This window comes from Leptonychotes weddellii, chromosome 4 (genome assembly GCF_054177405.1).
Source record: "Leptonychotes weddellii isolate Sample4059 chromosome 4, ASM5417740v2, whole genome shotgun sequence".
Taxonomy (NCBI): Eukaryota; Metazoa; Chordata; class Mammalia; order Carnivora; family Phocidae; genus Leptonychotes; species Leptonychotes weddellii.
In genome coordinates, this window is record NC_138372.1 from 14,591,544 (window position 1) to 14,604,096 (window position 12,553).

General features: G+C 58.1%; 1 protein-coding gene across 18 annotated transcripts in view; it reads right to left on the reverse strand.

Annotated features, from left to right (window-relative positions):
• Positions 1–12,553, reverse strand: part of RAP1GAP (RAP1 GTPase activating protein) — a 65,129-nt gene that overhangs the window by 7,398 nt on the left and 45,178 nt on the right. For 13 of the 18 annotated variants that reach the window (XR_014144710.1, XR_014144709.1, XR_014144707.1 and 10 more), the window contains 13 exons: positions 12,147–12,185; positions 11,476–11,661; positions 9,318–9,421; positions 8,960–9,038; positions 8,520–8,573; positions 7,358–7,441; positions 7,028–7,128; positions 6,767–6,896; positions 5,559–5,714; positions 5,034–5,105; positions 4,294–4,380; positions 3,721–3,858; positions 1,701–1,832 (listed from right to left, as the gene is read on the reverse strand). Coding sequence is in view for 7 of the 18 variants with exons in the window: in XM_081817663.1 (XP_081673789.1) it covers positions 1,701–1,832; positions 3,721–3,858; positions 4,294–4,380; positions 5,034–5,105; positions 5,559–5,714; positions 6,767–6,896; positions 7,028–7,128; positions 7,358–7,441; positions 8,520–8,573; positions 8,960–9,038; positions 9,318–9,421; positions 11,476–11,661; positions 12,147–12,185 (1,362 nt within the window). In the remaining 11 variants the exon portion in view is untranslated. The remainder of the gene's footprint in view (positions 1–1,700; positions 1,833–3,720; positions 3,859–4,293; positions 4,381–5,033; positions 5,106–5,558; positions 5,715–6,766; positions 6,897–7,027; positions 7,129–7,357; positions 7,442–8,519; positions 8,574–8,959; positions 9,039–9,317; positions 9,422–11,475; positions 11,662–12,146; positions 12,186–12,553) is intronic. The other 5 variants (XR_014144702.1, XM_081817664.1, XM_081817661.1 and 2 more) reach the window with 3 other exon arrangements.

Genomic DNA, 12,553 nt, shown 5'->3' on the forward strand with positions numbered 1-12,553 from the left:
GGCCAACAGAGGGTGACAGGGACAGACACAGGTGGGGGAGCACACGCAAGGTCATGGAGAGAAACACAGGCAGGACAGACAGAGCCAGGAAGAACAGGGAGGCGGGAAGGAGAAAGCAGGGAGAGAAGAGTGCGGGCCCGGGTAGGAGGAGGGAAGAGACAGGTATCGGTGGGGGCGGGCAGCGGGGGGAGAGAGGGAAGGTAGAGCAGGGAAAATGCAGACGCAGAAGGAAAAGGAATAACAGCAGAAGAGAGAGGTGTACAAAAACAAAAACAGAAATGGGTCTGGTTACTGCCACGGCGGACGCTGCTGGCCTGGCCCGGCCCCGGGGCCCCTCGACAGCACCCACAGGAGGCTGAGCCACTCGGTGGGAAGGGAGGGGGTGGGCCTGCTTCTCCAGTGACAGTGGGCTTGGTGACTGCAGGCCAGCAGAGGCCCCGCCTTGTTCCCCAGACCAGGCCAGACCATGGGGCAGGGGTGGTTGTGGGGGGTCGGGGAGGGGACCTCCTACCCTGTGACACAGCCTCACAGCACTGAGCACAGGGCTTGGCATGCAGCATGGAGTCAATGAAGGACAGAAGGATGGCGGGACAGATGGATGGAAGACAGATGGCGGGGTGGGGAGAAGCAGAGTGGCAGGTGCAGCGCCAGGGGTGGACACTGGGTGGCGGAAAGCAGATGGGCCCCCAGCTGAAGGCCTCATCCACCCTGTGTGCCCAGCACACGCCCCCCCCGCCCCCAGTCTCAGCGGCAGAATCCCAGAGGCGGGCAGACAGGAAGTAATCACACAGTAGGTGCGCACTCAGGAGATGCTCACACAGAAGCCCCGTTCCTGACACACAATAGGCAGCCACAACCACAGAGGCCCCGACACACAGTAGGTGCTCACACGGCAGCCTAGGGCCAGGCCCACAGAAGAAGGGGCTCACAGAGAACACGCTCACACCACAGCTCGCTTCCTGACACACAGTGAGGATTCACCAGGGTCCAGGGCTTAGCACATACGTGCGCTCAGTCAGGAATCCATCTCCTGACACATGGGAGGTTCTCGCACAAGAGCCCAGGGCCGGGCATACAGTGGATACTTACAGAGCTGATGCCCACACAGCAGCCCAGGACCTGACACAGTGGGTGCTCACAGAAACTCGGGGTCAGGCCCACGGTAGATGCTCACACAGGACACGTCCACACAGCAACTGGGTCCTGACCCAGCAGGTGCTCACATAGCAGCCCGAGTCCTGACACACAGTAGGCGCCCACCAGCATCTCAGGGCCAGGCACACAGCAGGCGTTCACACAGAAACCAGGTCCTGACACACAGTGCGTGCCCGCAGCCTGACACACAGTAGATGCTCCAGCAACTCAAGGCTTGACAGTAGGTGCCCACAAAGCAGCCCAATTCCCAGCACGTGATAGACAGTATGTGCTCAATAAGGAATGTCATATAGAGGCAGCCCCAGAGCTGACCCGCAGAAAGTCACCTGAATAAGGGACCAGGAGGAGGGACAGGCTGAGGAGCTGGAAGGGGGCTGCAGGCTCTCAGCACCCCACCCACTGTTGTGGCCTGGACATTGGACCCCCAGGGAGAACAGTGGCTAGACTGAGTCTAGAACCCAGGATGGGCACTCAGACAGCAGAGCAATGGGGGGGCAGGCCTCGGAGGTGGGGGAGAGCTGAGGCCTGCTTGGGGGGGCACTCACTATTCCAGCTGCCTTGGCCAGGTCGGGGTTGTTGGGGGCAAAGCTGCCGCTGTGGCTGGTCGACACGGTATTGGGCTTCTTGTTGCTTAGTCCCATGGCGTCCATGGACTGGCTGCGGCTCCGGATGACCCGCTGTGAAGGTGGGGTGGGAGTGGAGGAGGCACAGACTTTATGAGGTCCCTCCTCCCTCCCGGGAAACCCAGGAGCCCAGGCATCTGGTCCCTCCCCACCAATGCCACTCTTGGTAACCCCAGGAAGTCCCTGCCTGTGAGGCCACAGGAGGGGCAAGTCCACATGGTGCCTAAGGGTAGTTTGGGCCTTGGCTCTGCCACCAACTTGCTGGGTGATGCTGGACAAGCTACCGCACCTCTCTGAGCCTCCTAGGACTCTCAAGTGGCTGTTGTAAGGATTGCAGAAGATGCTGGGGCATGACCTAGAGCACGCACAGAGAGCCCTCCAGAAACCTCAGTTTCTTGATCTTAGGGCTTTCTCTCCTACTTTCTTCTCTTTCCTCCCTCTAGCCTTTTCTTCCTTGCTTTTCTAGGCCAATCTGTACTGAACATTTCCTATGGGGCCAGGTACTTCATGTTCACTCATTCAATCCACCCTACGAGGTGGGTACTATTATCATGCCCATTTTACACATTCGAGACAAGCCTGGAACCCATACACCAAATTACATGCCCTTAACTGTGGGCTCTGCTGCCTCTGAGAAATTCTTTGACTTAATCCAGGTCTACTGTCCAGCACCTACCAGAGATGTGGGGCCACTGGACCCCCACTCCCCTCAAGGCACCCCAGACCCATGTTCATCCCCCCCATTCCCTGTCTCCAGTGGGCAGAGGCAGGGCTGTCCTCAGGCCCCTTTCTCAAAGACCATCTGTTCGCCTAAGTCCAGGGCAGGCCCAGGCAGCTGGGCCAATCCCCTTATGGAAACCCACTACAAACCCACATCTCCAGCATTGCTGCCTGCCCTGGGGTGAAGGTGAGGCCCAGCCAACCTGGCAGGGCCCCTGGAGGATGGGCAGTTCCCCTCCTGTGGGAGGAGGAGAAGGTGGCAAGGAAGCCACGGCCTGGGGACCTGTAGCTTCGGAGAGTCCAGGACCTATGGGGCAAAGAGGAACTCCCCCTCCTCTGCCTCTTACTTTGGACAGCAACTGCTGAGGTAGATGGGCAGGGTTTTGCATTTTGCTTTTGAACTTGTATTGCACTAATCTAAGTCCTTTACAAATAATTCTCAACAGTTGTAGGAGGTAAACTGCCATTGCCCTACCCAGTAGATAAAGAAACCAAGGCTCAGGGGTGCTTGGCTGGCTCAGTGGGAAGAGCATGCGACTTTTGATCACGGGCCATGAGTTTGAGCCCCAAGTTGAGTGTAGAGATTATTTAAATAAATAAAACTTAAAAAAAGGAAAGAAAGAAAGAAACTGAGGCTCCGAGCATGCTAAAGCTGGTAAGTGGCAGAACTGGGATTTGAACCCAGGGCGTCACTAAACCAGAGACAGCCAGGTCACAGGGTCACACAGGCCTGGTCCCTCTCCCATGGCCACTCAATTCACATACCGCACCTCAGACTTCTGTTTCTTTCCCTCTGAGGACAGAGACCTCCTCTCTTTTCTGCCTGCTTACCTGGTAGCCACCACCAGAGGAACCTGGTTACCACCTAGAAAGCTCCAACCTTTGCAGAACTCCCTGTAGACTCCACCCTCAAGCCTAGGCCCCGCCTCCAACCATTAACTCCTCCCAAGTCAGAGCCCCACCCTAAAGCCTAGGTCCAGCCTGAGGCTCGCCATCATCCAGCCTCTACCTCAGGCACTTGCCACCCAGCTCCTAGCTCATCTCACGCCTGTTTATTAACCCCGCCCCTGACTCCTCCCCTAGCTCCGCCCCCACTCGACTTCCCCCCCCCCATGAGAGCCCGCCTCCGGCCACACCCCCACGCCTTGCCTATAACCCCGCCCCCGACTCCACCCCAGACAGGCACCGGCCCCTCCGCCCCAGGTAGACCCTGGCTCTTCACCTTAAAAGACTCGAAGAAGCCACCGCCACCGCCGCCATTCTCCATCTTGTCCTCGTCACCGCCCAGGCCCATCATGGACTGACTGTGGATGTGCAGTTCCTCATAGAGCGTCTCCAGGAGGGCGGCCCGTGTCCGCTCCTGTGGGCCAGGGGGAGGCCATCAGGAGAGAGCCCGGTGATCGGCCCTTCGTTCCACAATTAGAATCCCACCTTCTCTGAGTGAGTAGGGAGTGGGCCTGGGCCCCGGGAGCCTACGCTGGCTTCCCCTGGGCCCCTCCGCAGCTCCAGCAGCCCCCAGGGCTCCTCCTGTCCCGATCACCAGGTATCCCCCTCCCCCACGGTGTCCTCTGTGCCAGCCTGCCCACCTGCGGGCGCCCCCTGGGACATTCCTCACATATTCCTAGAAATGCCCTACTTCCTCTCCCCTGAACCTAGCCCTGCTCACGCGTAAATCCGCCCCCACCCCAGACAGTTCTCTCTCAGGCCAAAGTCTGAACATGGCATTTCCCTCCCCAAGGGCAGGGCTGAAATCCTAGGTTGGGGGGAGGGGTTCAGCCCAACAGCCCATCCTCACCTCCAGTTTGGCAAACTTCTCTGCCTTGTAGCAGGCATATTCAGCATTGATCAGCTTTGTCAGCAAAAATTCCTGGAACTCAGGCCCCTGGGAGCCCCCAGTGTGGAGAGGAGAAAGGGGCTCAGATGAACACAGAGGCAAGGGGCTGAGCCCCAGTGACTCGGGCTGGAGTCCCTGAGCCGTGACCTGCTGGGGCCCTGGGGTCGTCCTCTTCACTCCCAGAAGGGTGCCTCCTTGGCCTCAGCTCCCAGCCTAGGTACCTGTGAGGGCCCCCTGTGCCCTTCATGGTTGCCCACCCCTCAGGAGAGCAAACCTCACAGATGTAAGGGGCTGGCTGGGGTCTCCTACTGCCTCGGTCTGGGGGAGAAGTGAGGGGTCTGAAGCCAAGGCTCAAAGTGTGGCTTCTGACAGGTGAGAGAAACGTGTGCCCCTTCCCAAACATTTTAGAAGAAAGAAGACTGTAATTGTCAAAAAGATAATAGCAGTTAGGAAAGGCCACAGAGTCTGCTATGAGAAAGCTAAAACAATGGTGCAGTTTGTTCCACGACTTTGTAAGTAAAGATCACAGTTTTTATCAATTTGGACTAAAAGCCAGGCCCCAGTTACATGGTTAGGGGAGCCCAGCTGCCCTGGCACACAGTGGGGCTTTAGGACTTCTTACAGCAGAATGTGTGCCTCCCTCAACCCCCACCCATTTCGTCCTGCTCTGTCCATGACTGGGGCTGGGGGCTGCCCCTCACCTTCCTGAACACAGCGGGGTCCGGAAGGGGGGGCCCGAAGAAGGGCACGTCATCTCTAGCAGTGACAGAGACCTGGAAGGGAGAGCAGCATTTCCTGTGGAGTCCCCACCCCAGCCAGAGACCCCTAATTCATCCCAGGCCTACTCCTTGCTGGGGAAGGTTCCATAACTGCTGATTGGGTGAGTGAACCCCAGGATTTCAGCTCCTCCATCCTTGGCCCTGAATTTGAGTGGTGAGAAGAGGTGGAGGATCTCAGGGGTCATGGAGGATAGTGAAGGGCAAGGAGGCTAAAGGATGGAGGAGGGTAACCAGCTCCATTGAGGGGGATAATCTGGGGAGGGGGGCAGAGAGGGCAGGATGGGAATCCTCCATCCACAGAGCGAGAGGGGGACTCAGAGTCCTCTGGACAGTCCCCTTATCTACAGGTGGGAAAACCAAGGCTCAGAGACGTCTCATAGTGACTCAGGGCGGGGCAGGGCCTGGGGTTGCGGCTGATCCCCCCTGGGAGGCTCCGTGATCACCCACCTTGTAGAGCGGGCCATCAGGCCCCCCGCCCTCGGCCTGTACCACCACATAGGCATGCAGGAAGTTGGATGCAATCATGTCAGGCACAAAGGGTGTGTTCTCGTCCTGGAAGACTACAGCGACAATGTCGTTCCCGATGTGCCGCTTTCGCTGCAACTGAGCACAGGGCCACAGGCCTTCACCACCTGGCCAGAGAGGGGCTCGCTGGGCGCAGGGGAGGGTGCCCGCAAGACGGTGGGAGGGTTTGGGGTAGGCAGAGGGCATGTCTAAGGATTCGCTTCCACTCCCCAAAAATGTCAGGAGAAACTTGTCTTCAAATTATTTTAGTTTTCTTGGAATCCTGTGGCCGATGAGGAAATGGAGGCCAAGAGAGAAGGGACTTGCAAGGCCCTGCTGTGAGTTAGAGGATTTGAACCCAGGGCTCCTGGGCCCCAGGCTCTACCTCTCAGCCCTCCCTCTGTCTCAATACCCCAAACACAGCCCCTCACGAACAGAGAGGTTCCACTCAGCATATACATTTATGTTGCTGAGATGAACAGAGGATCCTCTTAGAAGAAACTTAAAGGACACTAAACACAAATATTTCCATTTTTCTCACACTACCCTTTTATCCGCCTGGGCTGGGGGCACAGGGTCAAATGGACAGCCCTTCAGGAAGCTTGGGATAGGTGACAAATTTTGGAGTTCAGCTCCCAGAATATGCCCTGCTCTTTCTCGCCTCTGGGCCTCTGCAGAAGGTGGAAGCCATTTTCTCCACCTGGAACATTCCCCCTCCTTCTCCCAGCTCCTTTGGGGCCTAGAAATCATTTTGTCTTAAAAGCTTTTCTTGACTCCTACCTCTGCCAAGTTTAAGTGCCCCCATGTGACCCCACAATGCCTCTCCCTGTAAAAACACTAACTCCCATTTACTGAGCTCTCGTTATGTACCAGATGCTGTTCTAGCCACTCAGTATGCATTCCCGCACGGACGCTCACCTACGAGGGCAATGCCATTATCATTCCCATTGCATGGATGTGGAAACAGACTTTCCCGACATGAGAGCAGCGTGTCACCCTGCCCCCACGAGAGCCCACAAGTAGGGGGAATGGATCGTTGCCATGTCTATATCCCAGGGCCCCTTGAACCTGCTGTGGTGAACACTGAACGGACAGGCAGATGGGGGGACAGGAGGACAGGTGGGAAGCAGGTGGGTGGGTGCCCAGGCTACCTGCTGGGCGTCCCCTTCTGTGTAGGGCAGCTTGGTGGACACGTGAAACATGATCTCCTTGTTGCGGAAGGTGCAGTACACAGACTCGGTCCCCGTCTGCCCGTGGGTCACGTCCAGGCCTCCTCGGAACCTGCCCCACGCCCCCCAGGCCACGGCTCAGTCTCCAGCCCCAGCCAGGCCTCCATGGGGCCAGGACGGGGCTCCCTCCCTGCCCAAGGGCACGGGTCCAATTAAGTGATGCTCTTCCCACCTAATGCTCACCCTTTAAAGTCCTGCAGTTTGACCTTCTGGCCCAGAAATTCGAGAAACTCCACGAAGGCGGGGCTTTCCTCATTGGTGCTAAAGAGCTCTTCCTCAGAGGTCTGGGGACACAAGGAGGGCAGAGGTCACCGAGCTGGTGCCCCTGAGCAGCCTCCGCCCCCCACCCCCCACTCACATCCAGAGCAGGTTGGGAGGAGGACCTCCGGGCACCCGCCCCCCCAAGCTCCTGGAAAGCACAGTCCCTGGGCAGGAGCCCTCACTGGCAAAGGTCTGAGGCCCCAGATTCACGGCCAGGCGGGCGGGGGAGGCGGGAGGAGGGGGTGAGCGCACCTGTCCAAGCTTCTGATATATGACTCCAAACTTGAAGTTATTGCTGATAACATGCTCGTCAAAGGTGACGATGAGGCGGGAAGCCTGGGGGGGAGAGGACCAGGGGTGAAATGGGCCGCTTTCACAAGCTGCTGTTTATTGCTCTGACTCCATGCTAAGCTCCCTACCGGGTACTCTACCCGTGTCCTCTCATTTCATCTTCACGACAAGCCCGTGAGGGAGACGCTGCTGCTGTCCCCATTTTACAAATGAAGAAACCAAGGTTCAGAGAGCTTAAGTAACTTGTGACTTGCGTCAGGTCAACTGCCCGCGAGTGGCAGAGCTGGGACTTGAACTCACGACCAAAGCTGAAGCTCACTGCCCTTGAGTCTTGCCCACAGGCCCTCACCTGAGTCCGTTCTGTAATACCCACTTGTTCCTTGGCTCCTCTGTAAACCCACAGCATTCTTCTCGAATGAGTCAAGCCCCACCAACTTGCTGTGGGGCCTTGAGGCGTTCCCCTTACCTTGGGCCTCAGTTGCCTCTTTTGTACCTGAGAGGTAACATCTGATTTCGGAGGCCCCTTCCTTTGGGGGACCTTTCCTGGACCATAGCATCCCCTTGTCCCAGGACTCAGTCAGAGCCACGAGGGCTGACATGTCTTTCAGGGCCACCTCTTCCAGGAAGCACCCCTGACTCACTCAAGACAAGCCCCGCTGCTTTCCCCACGAGGCCACAGTGCGTCAAAGCCGGCACCAGAGCTAGGGGCACAGCCGCTGTCTGGGGGGTGGCATTTATGGGGGCCCCTGCTTGTTCCCTCTCCCCGCGTCCCCTCGGGTCAGAAGGCAAGGCCAAGCGGAGTCCCCTGGCTCAGGAGCACCGACTGCCCTTGGGAGGGTCCCCAGATGGCATGAGAGTTCCGGGAAGTAAGGCCTGCCTCCAAGGTGGATGACGCTACAGTTAAAAGGCAGGCCTCCTTCATCTGCTGTGCGTCGCCAGATAAGGCACAGGGCCATTGTGGCCCTCTGCTTCCTCTTCTGCAAAAGTAGACTTTGCACAGTTGTTGTGTGGATTAAATGAGCGAACTTGGGGGGAATACCCTGCGTACAACAGGTGCCCCATAAATGCTCAGTTCCCCAGTTAGCCACCCAGCCCAGGGCGCGGGGCCCAGATGCAGCCGTACCTTGGGGTAGAGCACAGGGTAAAAGCGATCCACATTCACATCTTCACACACCAGCTGCAGGGAGAAGGGAGGGGCTGAGGGGAGGGCCTCTGGGCCTCTGGGCCTCCCCGGTCACCATCTGGGGAGGTTATAGCAGCGGAAAGGAGAGGGAGCCGCCGAGTCTGCAGCAGGACTGGGGGCTCACTGCTGCTCAGGAGGGGGTGAAGAGAACTGGGGTCCCCTTATCCGAAGGTGCTCTAAAGTGGCCGAAAAGCACACGGGCCGGGGACAGGAGCCCAGAACACACAGCCGCATGCCAGTGTCATGGGACACAGGAGAGGTGGGACCTCGGAGGCAGGGCTGCAGCGGCAGGGCTAGGACCTGGGGCTCAAGAGGACAGCGTGCACAGGCAAAGCCACACCCGGCTGTGAGCCCACCTGGGGTGCCCAAACAGGCCTCACCTTTGCCATCTGGACCACATTGGGGAACTCAGTGAGGCAGGAGATGGGGATGACATCATGGTGTGTCCGGCACTTGGTCCTGGGAGGAGAAAGGCCACGCTGAGGGGCTAGGCGGTGGGAGAGAGAGACGGAAGCCCCTCCGCACAGAGTAAGCCCAGAGGGGACACATCCCAGGGAGAGGGAGGACCAGAGGTGGTAATGGGGCCAGGCCTGGCTTGCAGCAAACTCACTGAGCAACCCAGGCAAATCCCTGCCCTCACTGGGCCTTGATGAGAAGAGTGGGCACAATGAGCTGGGCTTTTAGACTGTAAGACCTCAGCCCTCCCTACTGTTGCAGGGTCCCCTCAGCCCCCCTCACCTGAGCAGCAGCCGGAGGTGCTCCTGGTCCCCGATGACATCATACTTGAGTGAGAAGACAAGGTGGCCCAGGGCAGTGTCCAGTGAGTAGTAATTGAAATGCTCCTGTGGTGGGAGGCGGGGGCCCGGAGAGAGAGCAGAGCTGAGCTTGGGGCTTCCAGAAACCAGACCAGAAAGCCAACTCACTCCCAGATGGGGGTCCTTCACCAAGCAGCAGGTGCCATGGCTAATGGCAAACTCTGCAGCAGATAGACCTGCATTCAAATCCCTGCTCTGCCGCTTGCCAGCTGGGTAGCCTCACCTCTCTGCCTCAGTTTCCCACTCGGTAAAATGGGAGGCTAACTACCTTGTGGGATGGTGGCAGGGACTGAAGGAGATAAACAGCCTAGCAGAGAGTAGGTGTTCAATGAATGTTTGTCCTCATCAAAGACAGGACCACATTTGTACCTGCATACCTATCTCCCAGACCCTGGCCTTCTCAGAGCTGGGCACACAGTAGGTGCTCAATAAAAATCATCTGACTGATGGCTCAGCTTGTGGCTCTGTGGCCCCTGAAGCCAGGGTCTGTGAGAAACAGGAAGTGAAACCTCTCATGAACACACTGGGCGCCTCACCGGGCGGGTTCCCACCCTCCTTCCTCACCTGGAGGAGCCACAGGGCTGGGAAGAAAAACTGCAGCGGGCCCAAGGGGGAGCTGCGGCAGGAATCATGCCCTAGAGAGGAGCCTGGGGCTGGCACCTCTGGATGGGGAAGTCCTGAAGTCAACGGCAGACTGGCAGTGCCAAGATATCCCACCCCAGCCTGGCCCCGACTTCCACTGGGGCCCCGGCCCTGGGCGTGGGGATGGCTCCCGGCAACAGCCACCCCAGGAGTCATACTGGAAGTTAACGCCGGTTGAAACGGGAACACCTGTGCTCAGAGGGCAGGTGGAGAAAGGGGCAGGGGATGTGCCCCACAAATCTGCAGCTCCGGGACAGTCTGAGTCGACCTGGAGCCGAGAGTCCCCCCAAGCCCTGCCTCGGCACAGAGCGATGGAAACCCCCAAATGCTTGGCGCCGACTGCAGACAGGGAGTGGCAGGTGCTTGGCGCTGAGGTCTTCAAGTCCCTTGAGCTAGGAGTTTGAGCCCTCCCAGCGCATCTTAATGGAACATCAGCCGGAGCTAGGTCCAATTCCTAGCTTGGTAATTGTGTGACCTTCACCAAGACACTTGACCTCTATGAGCCTCAGTTTCCTCTTCTGTAAAAACTAGGACGATCCTGATCTCGTAGAGTAATTATGAAGACGTAATAACAGCTACCACTGATTAAGTGCTCACTGTATGCCTAGCATGGTTCTCATGCTTTACACGTGCTTTTATGATCCGAGTTTTTACAGCTGAGGAAACAGGCTCAGGAAGATTAAATAACTTGCCCAAGGTCACACCATCAAAAAATGGAAGAGCCCAGATGCACACCCAGGCCGTGAGACTCCAGAGCCCACACCTCTCCCCACCACCTGGGCTGTAAAATGGCACGGAAACAGGACCTGGCATGGGGCCCGACACACACTGGATCCCAGCATGTGACCTCCCCTCCAGCTCCCACAGTCTCACCCGCTGACTGACAAGTTTTCACAGGGCGGGACCTCTGCTCTGGGGCTGGAGATGGGGCAGGGGTTTGCACTGTTCTCCCAACCCTGACCTAAGGGCAGGGCCTGGGTCTCTTCTGTTGGCTGCCGCATGCCTGGTGCCTAGAACGGGGCTGAGCAAACAGCTGGTGCTCATTGCTTGCCAACCTTGACTGAGCCCTCGCTTTATGCCACACACCATCCTAAACACCTTACAAGCATTGCTCTCGTTAAAGCTTTGCAGCAACCCCATGAGGTGGGTGTCATCACCATCTCAGTTTTTATGGATGGGGAGACAGAGGCACAGGGAGGGTAAGTGACTTGTCCAGCGTCTCACGTAGCAAGTGACAGAGCCAGGGTCACGCCATGGTGGAGCCTCTGCTGTTAACCACTATGGCATAATACTGCCTTTTGCAATAAATGTTCGTTGAATGAATGCGTGAATCCACCACAAATGTTTCGAGACCTGGGACTCGGGGACTATCACCCAGCCCCAGCCCATGGGTTTGGCTGCTTCCCAGGCCCGGCCCCCATCACCGCTGGACTACCCACCTTGCCAAGAAAATGCTTCCGGTAGATGCGGGCTGTGGGGTTACACTCGAGCTTCACCTTGGTCGTGGGTGATTGCAGCGGCTCTGTCTCCGGGACGCTGGTGATTTCGTGGTTGGTGCCTTCAATCCAGTAGCCCCCGAACTGGGGCAGCAGGATGAGGGGGAAAGGTCCTTCTCGCCCTAGGACCTGAAAGAGGACTCAGCTGAAAGCCACCCACTCTGCACCCTACCAGGGCCCCGGGACCCCCCCCAACTCAGACTGGGCCACTTCTGCCATGGCTCAGGAGTGCCAGGGAACGAGCCAGAGCCTACATGGGCCTCAGGGCTTGCATCCCCCCGCCCCCCAGCAGACTTGCTCCAGCCACTCTCCTCCTACTGCAAGCACAGACCCAGGCTGCATGGAACCCCGTGTTACAGTCTCCAAGGATGAGGACTTGGGGGAAGGTAGAGTTGGGAGCATGACCTTGGCCAAGAGGCTGGAAGGTTTGGATTAGAGGTCTAAAGGTTCACAGGGGCTCTGAAGACTTGGGCCAGTAAGCTGAGGCTCCGGTGCCCACAGCAAGGCCTGCGATCAGGCTCCTGGCAGGGAGGAGGACCTGAGAATCCAGACTCCCTTTGTGGGCACCTCTGGGTCTCAGGGTGGGGATGGGCTCAGTGGGTGCAGCCAGTTACCTCATGGACGCTCGGGTAGGGAATGTAGTCCTCCTCCGTCTACAAAACACAAACAGGGCAGAGACCCAGCTGGGGTGGGGTCTTCACCCTTTACTTACTTCCAGCCTCCCCAGAATGCTCCAAAGTTCAGCCAGCCATCTGGGCTGGGAGTGTGGATGGGGCTGTGTCATCTCCCCAGGGCTTGCCTTGGGGTGACCCCTCGAGGCAGAGGCTGAGGCAAACTTAGCTCCCGCAGTGCTGGCAGCCTCCTCCAGGGCTCTTTCTGCCTTGGGAAAAAGGCTCACTGCCTCCCCAGAAGAAACCTCGGGCCCAGTGGTTCTCAGTGCATCAGAATGGCCTCCAGGACTCCTTAAACACACAGCTGTGCCCCACCCCCAGTTTCCCAGGGTCTGGGTGGGGCCCCAAAT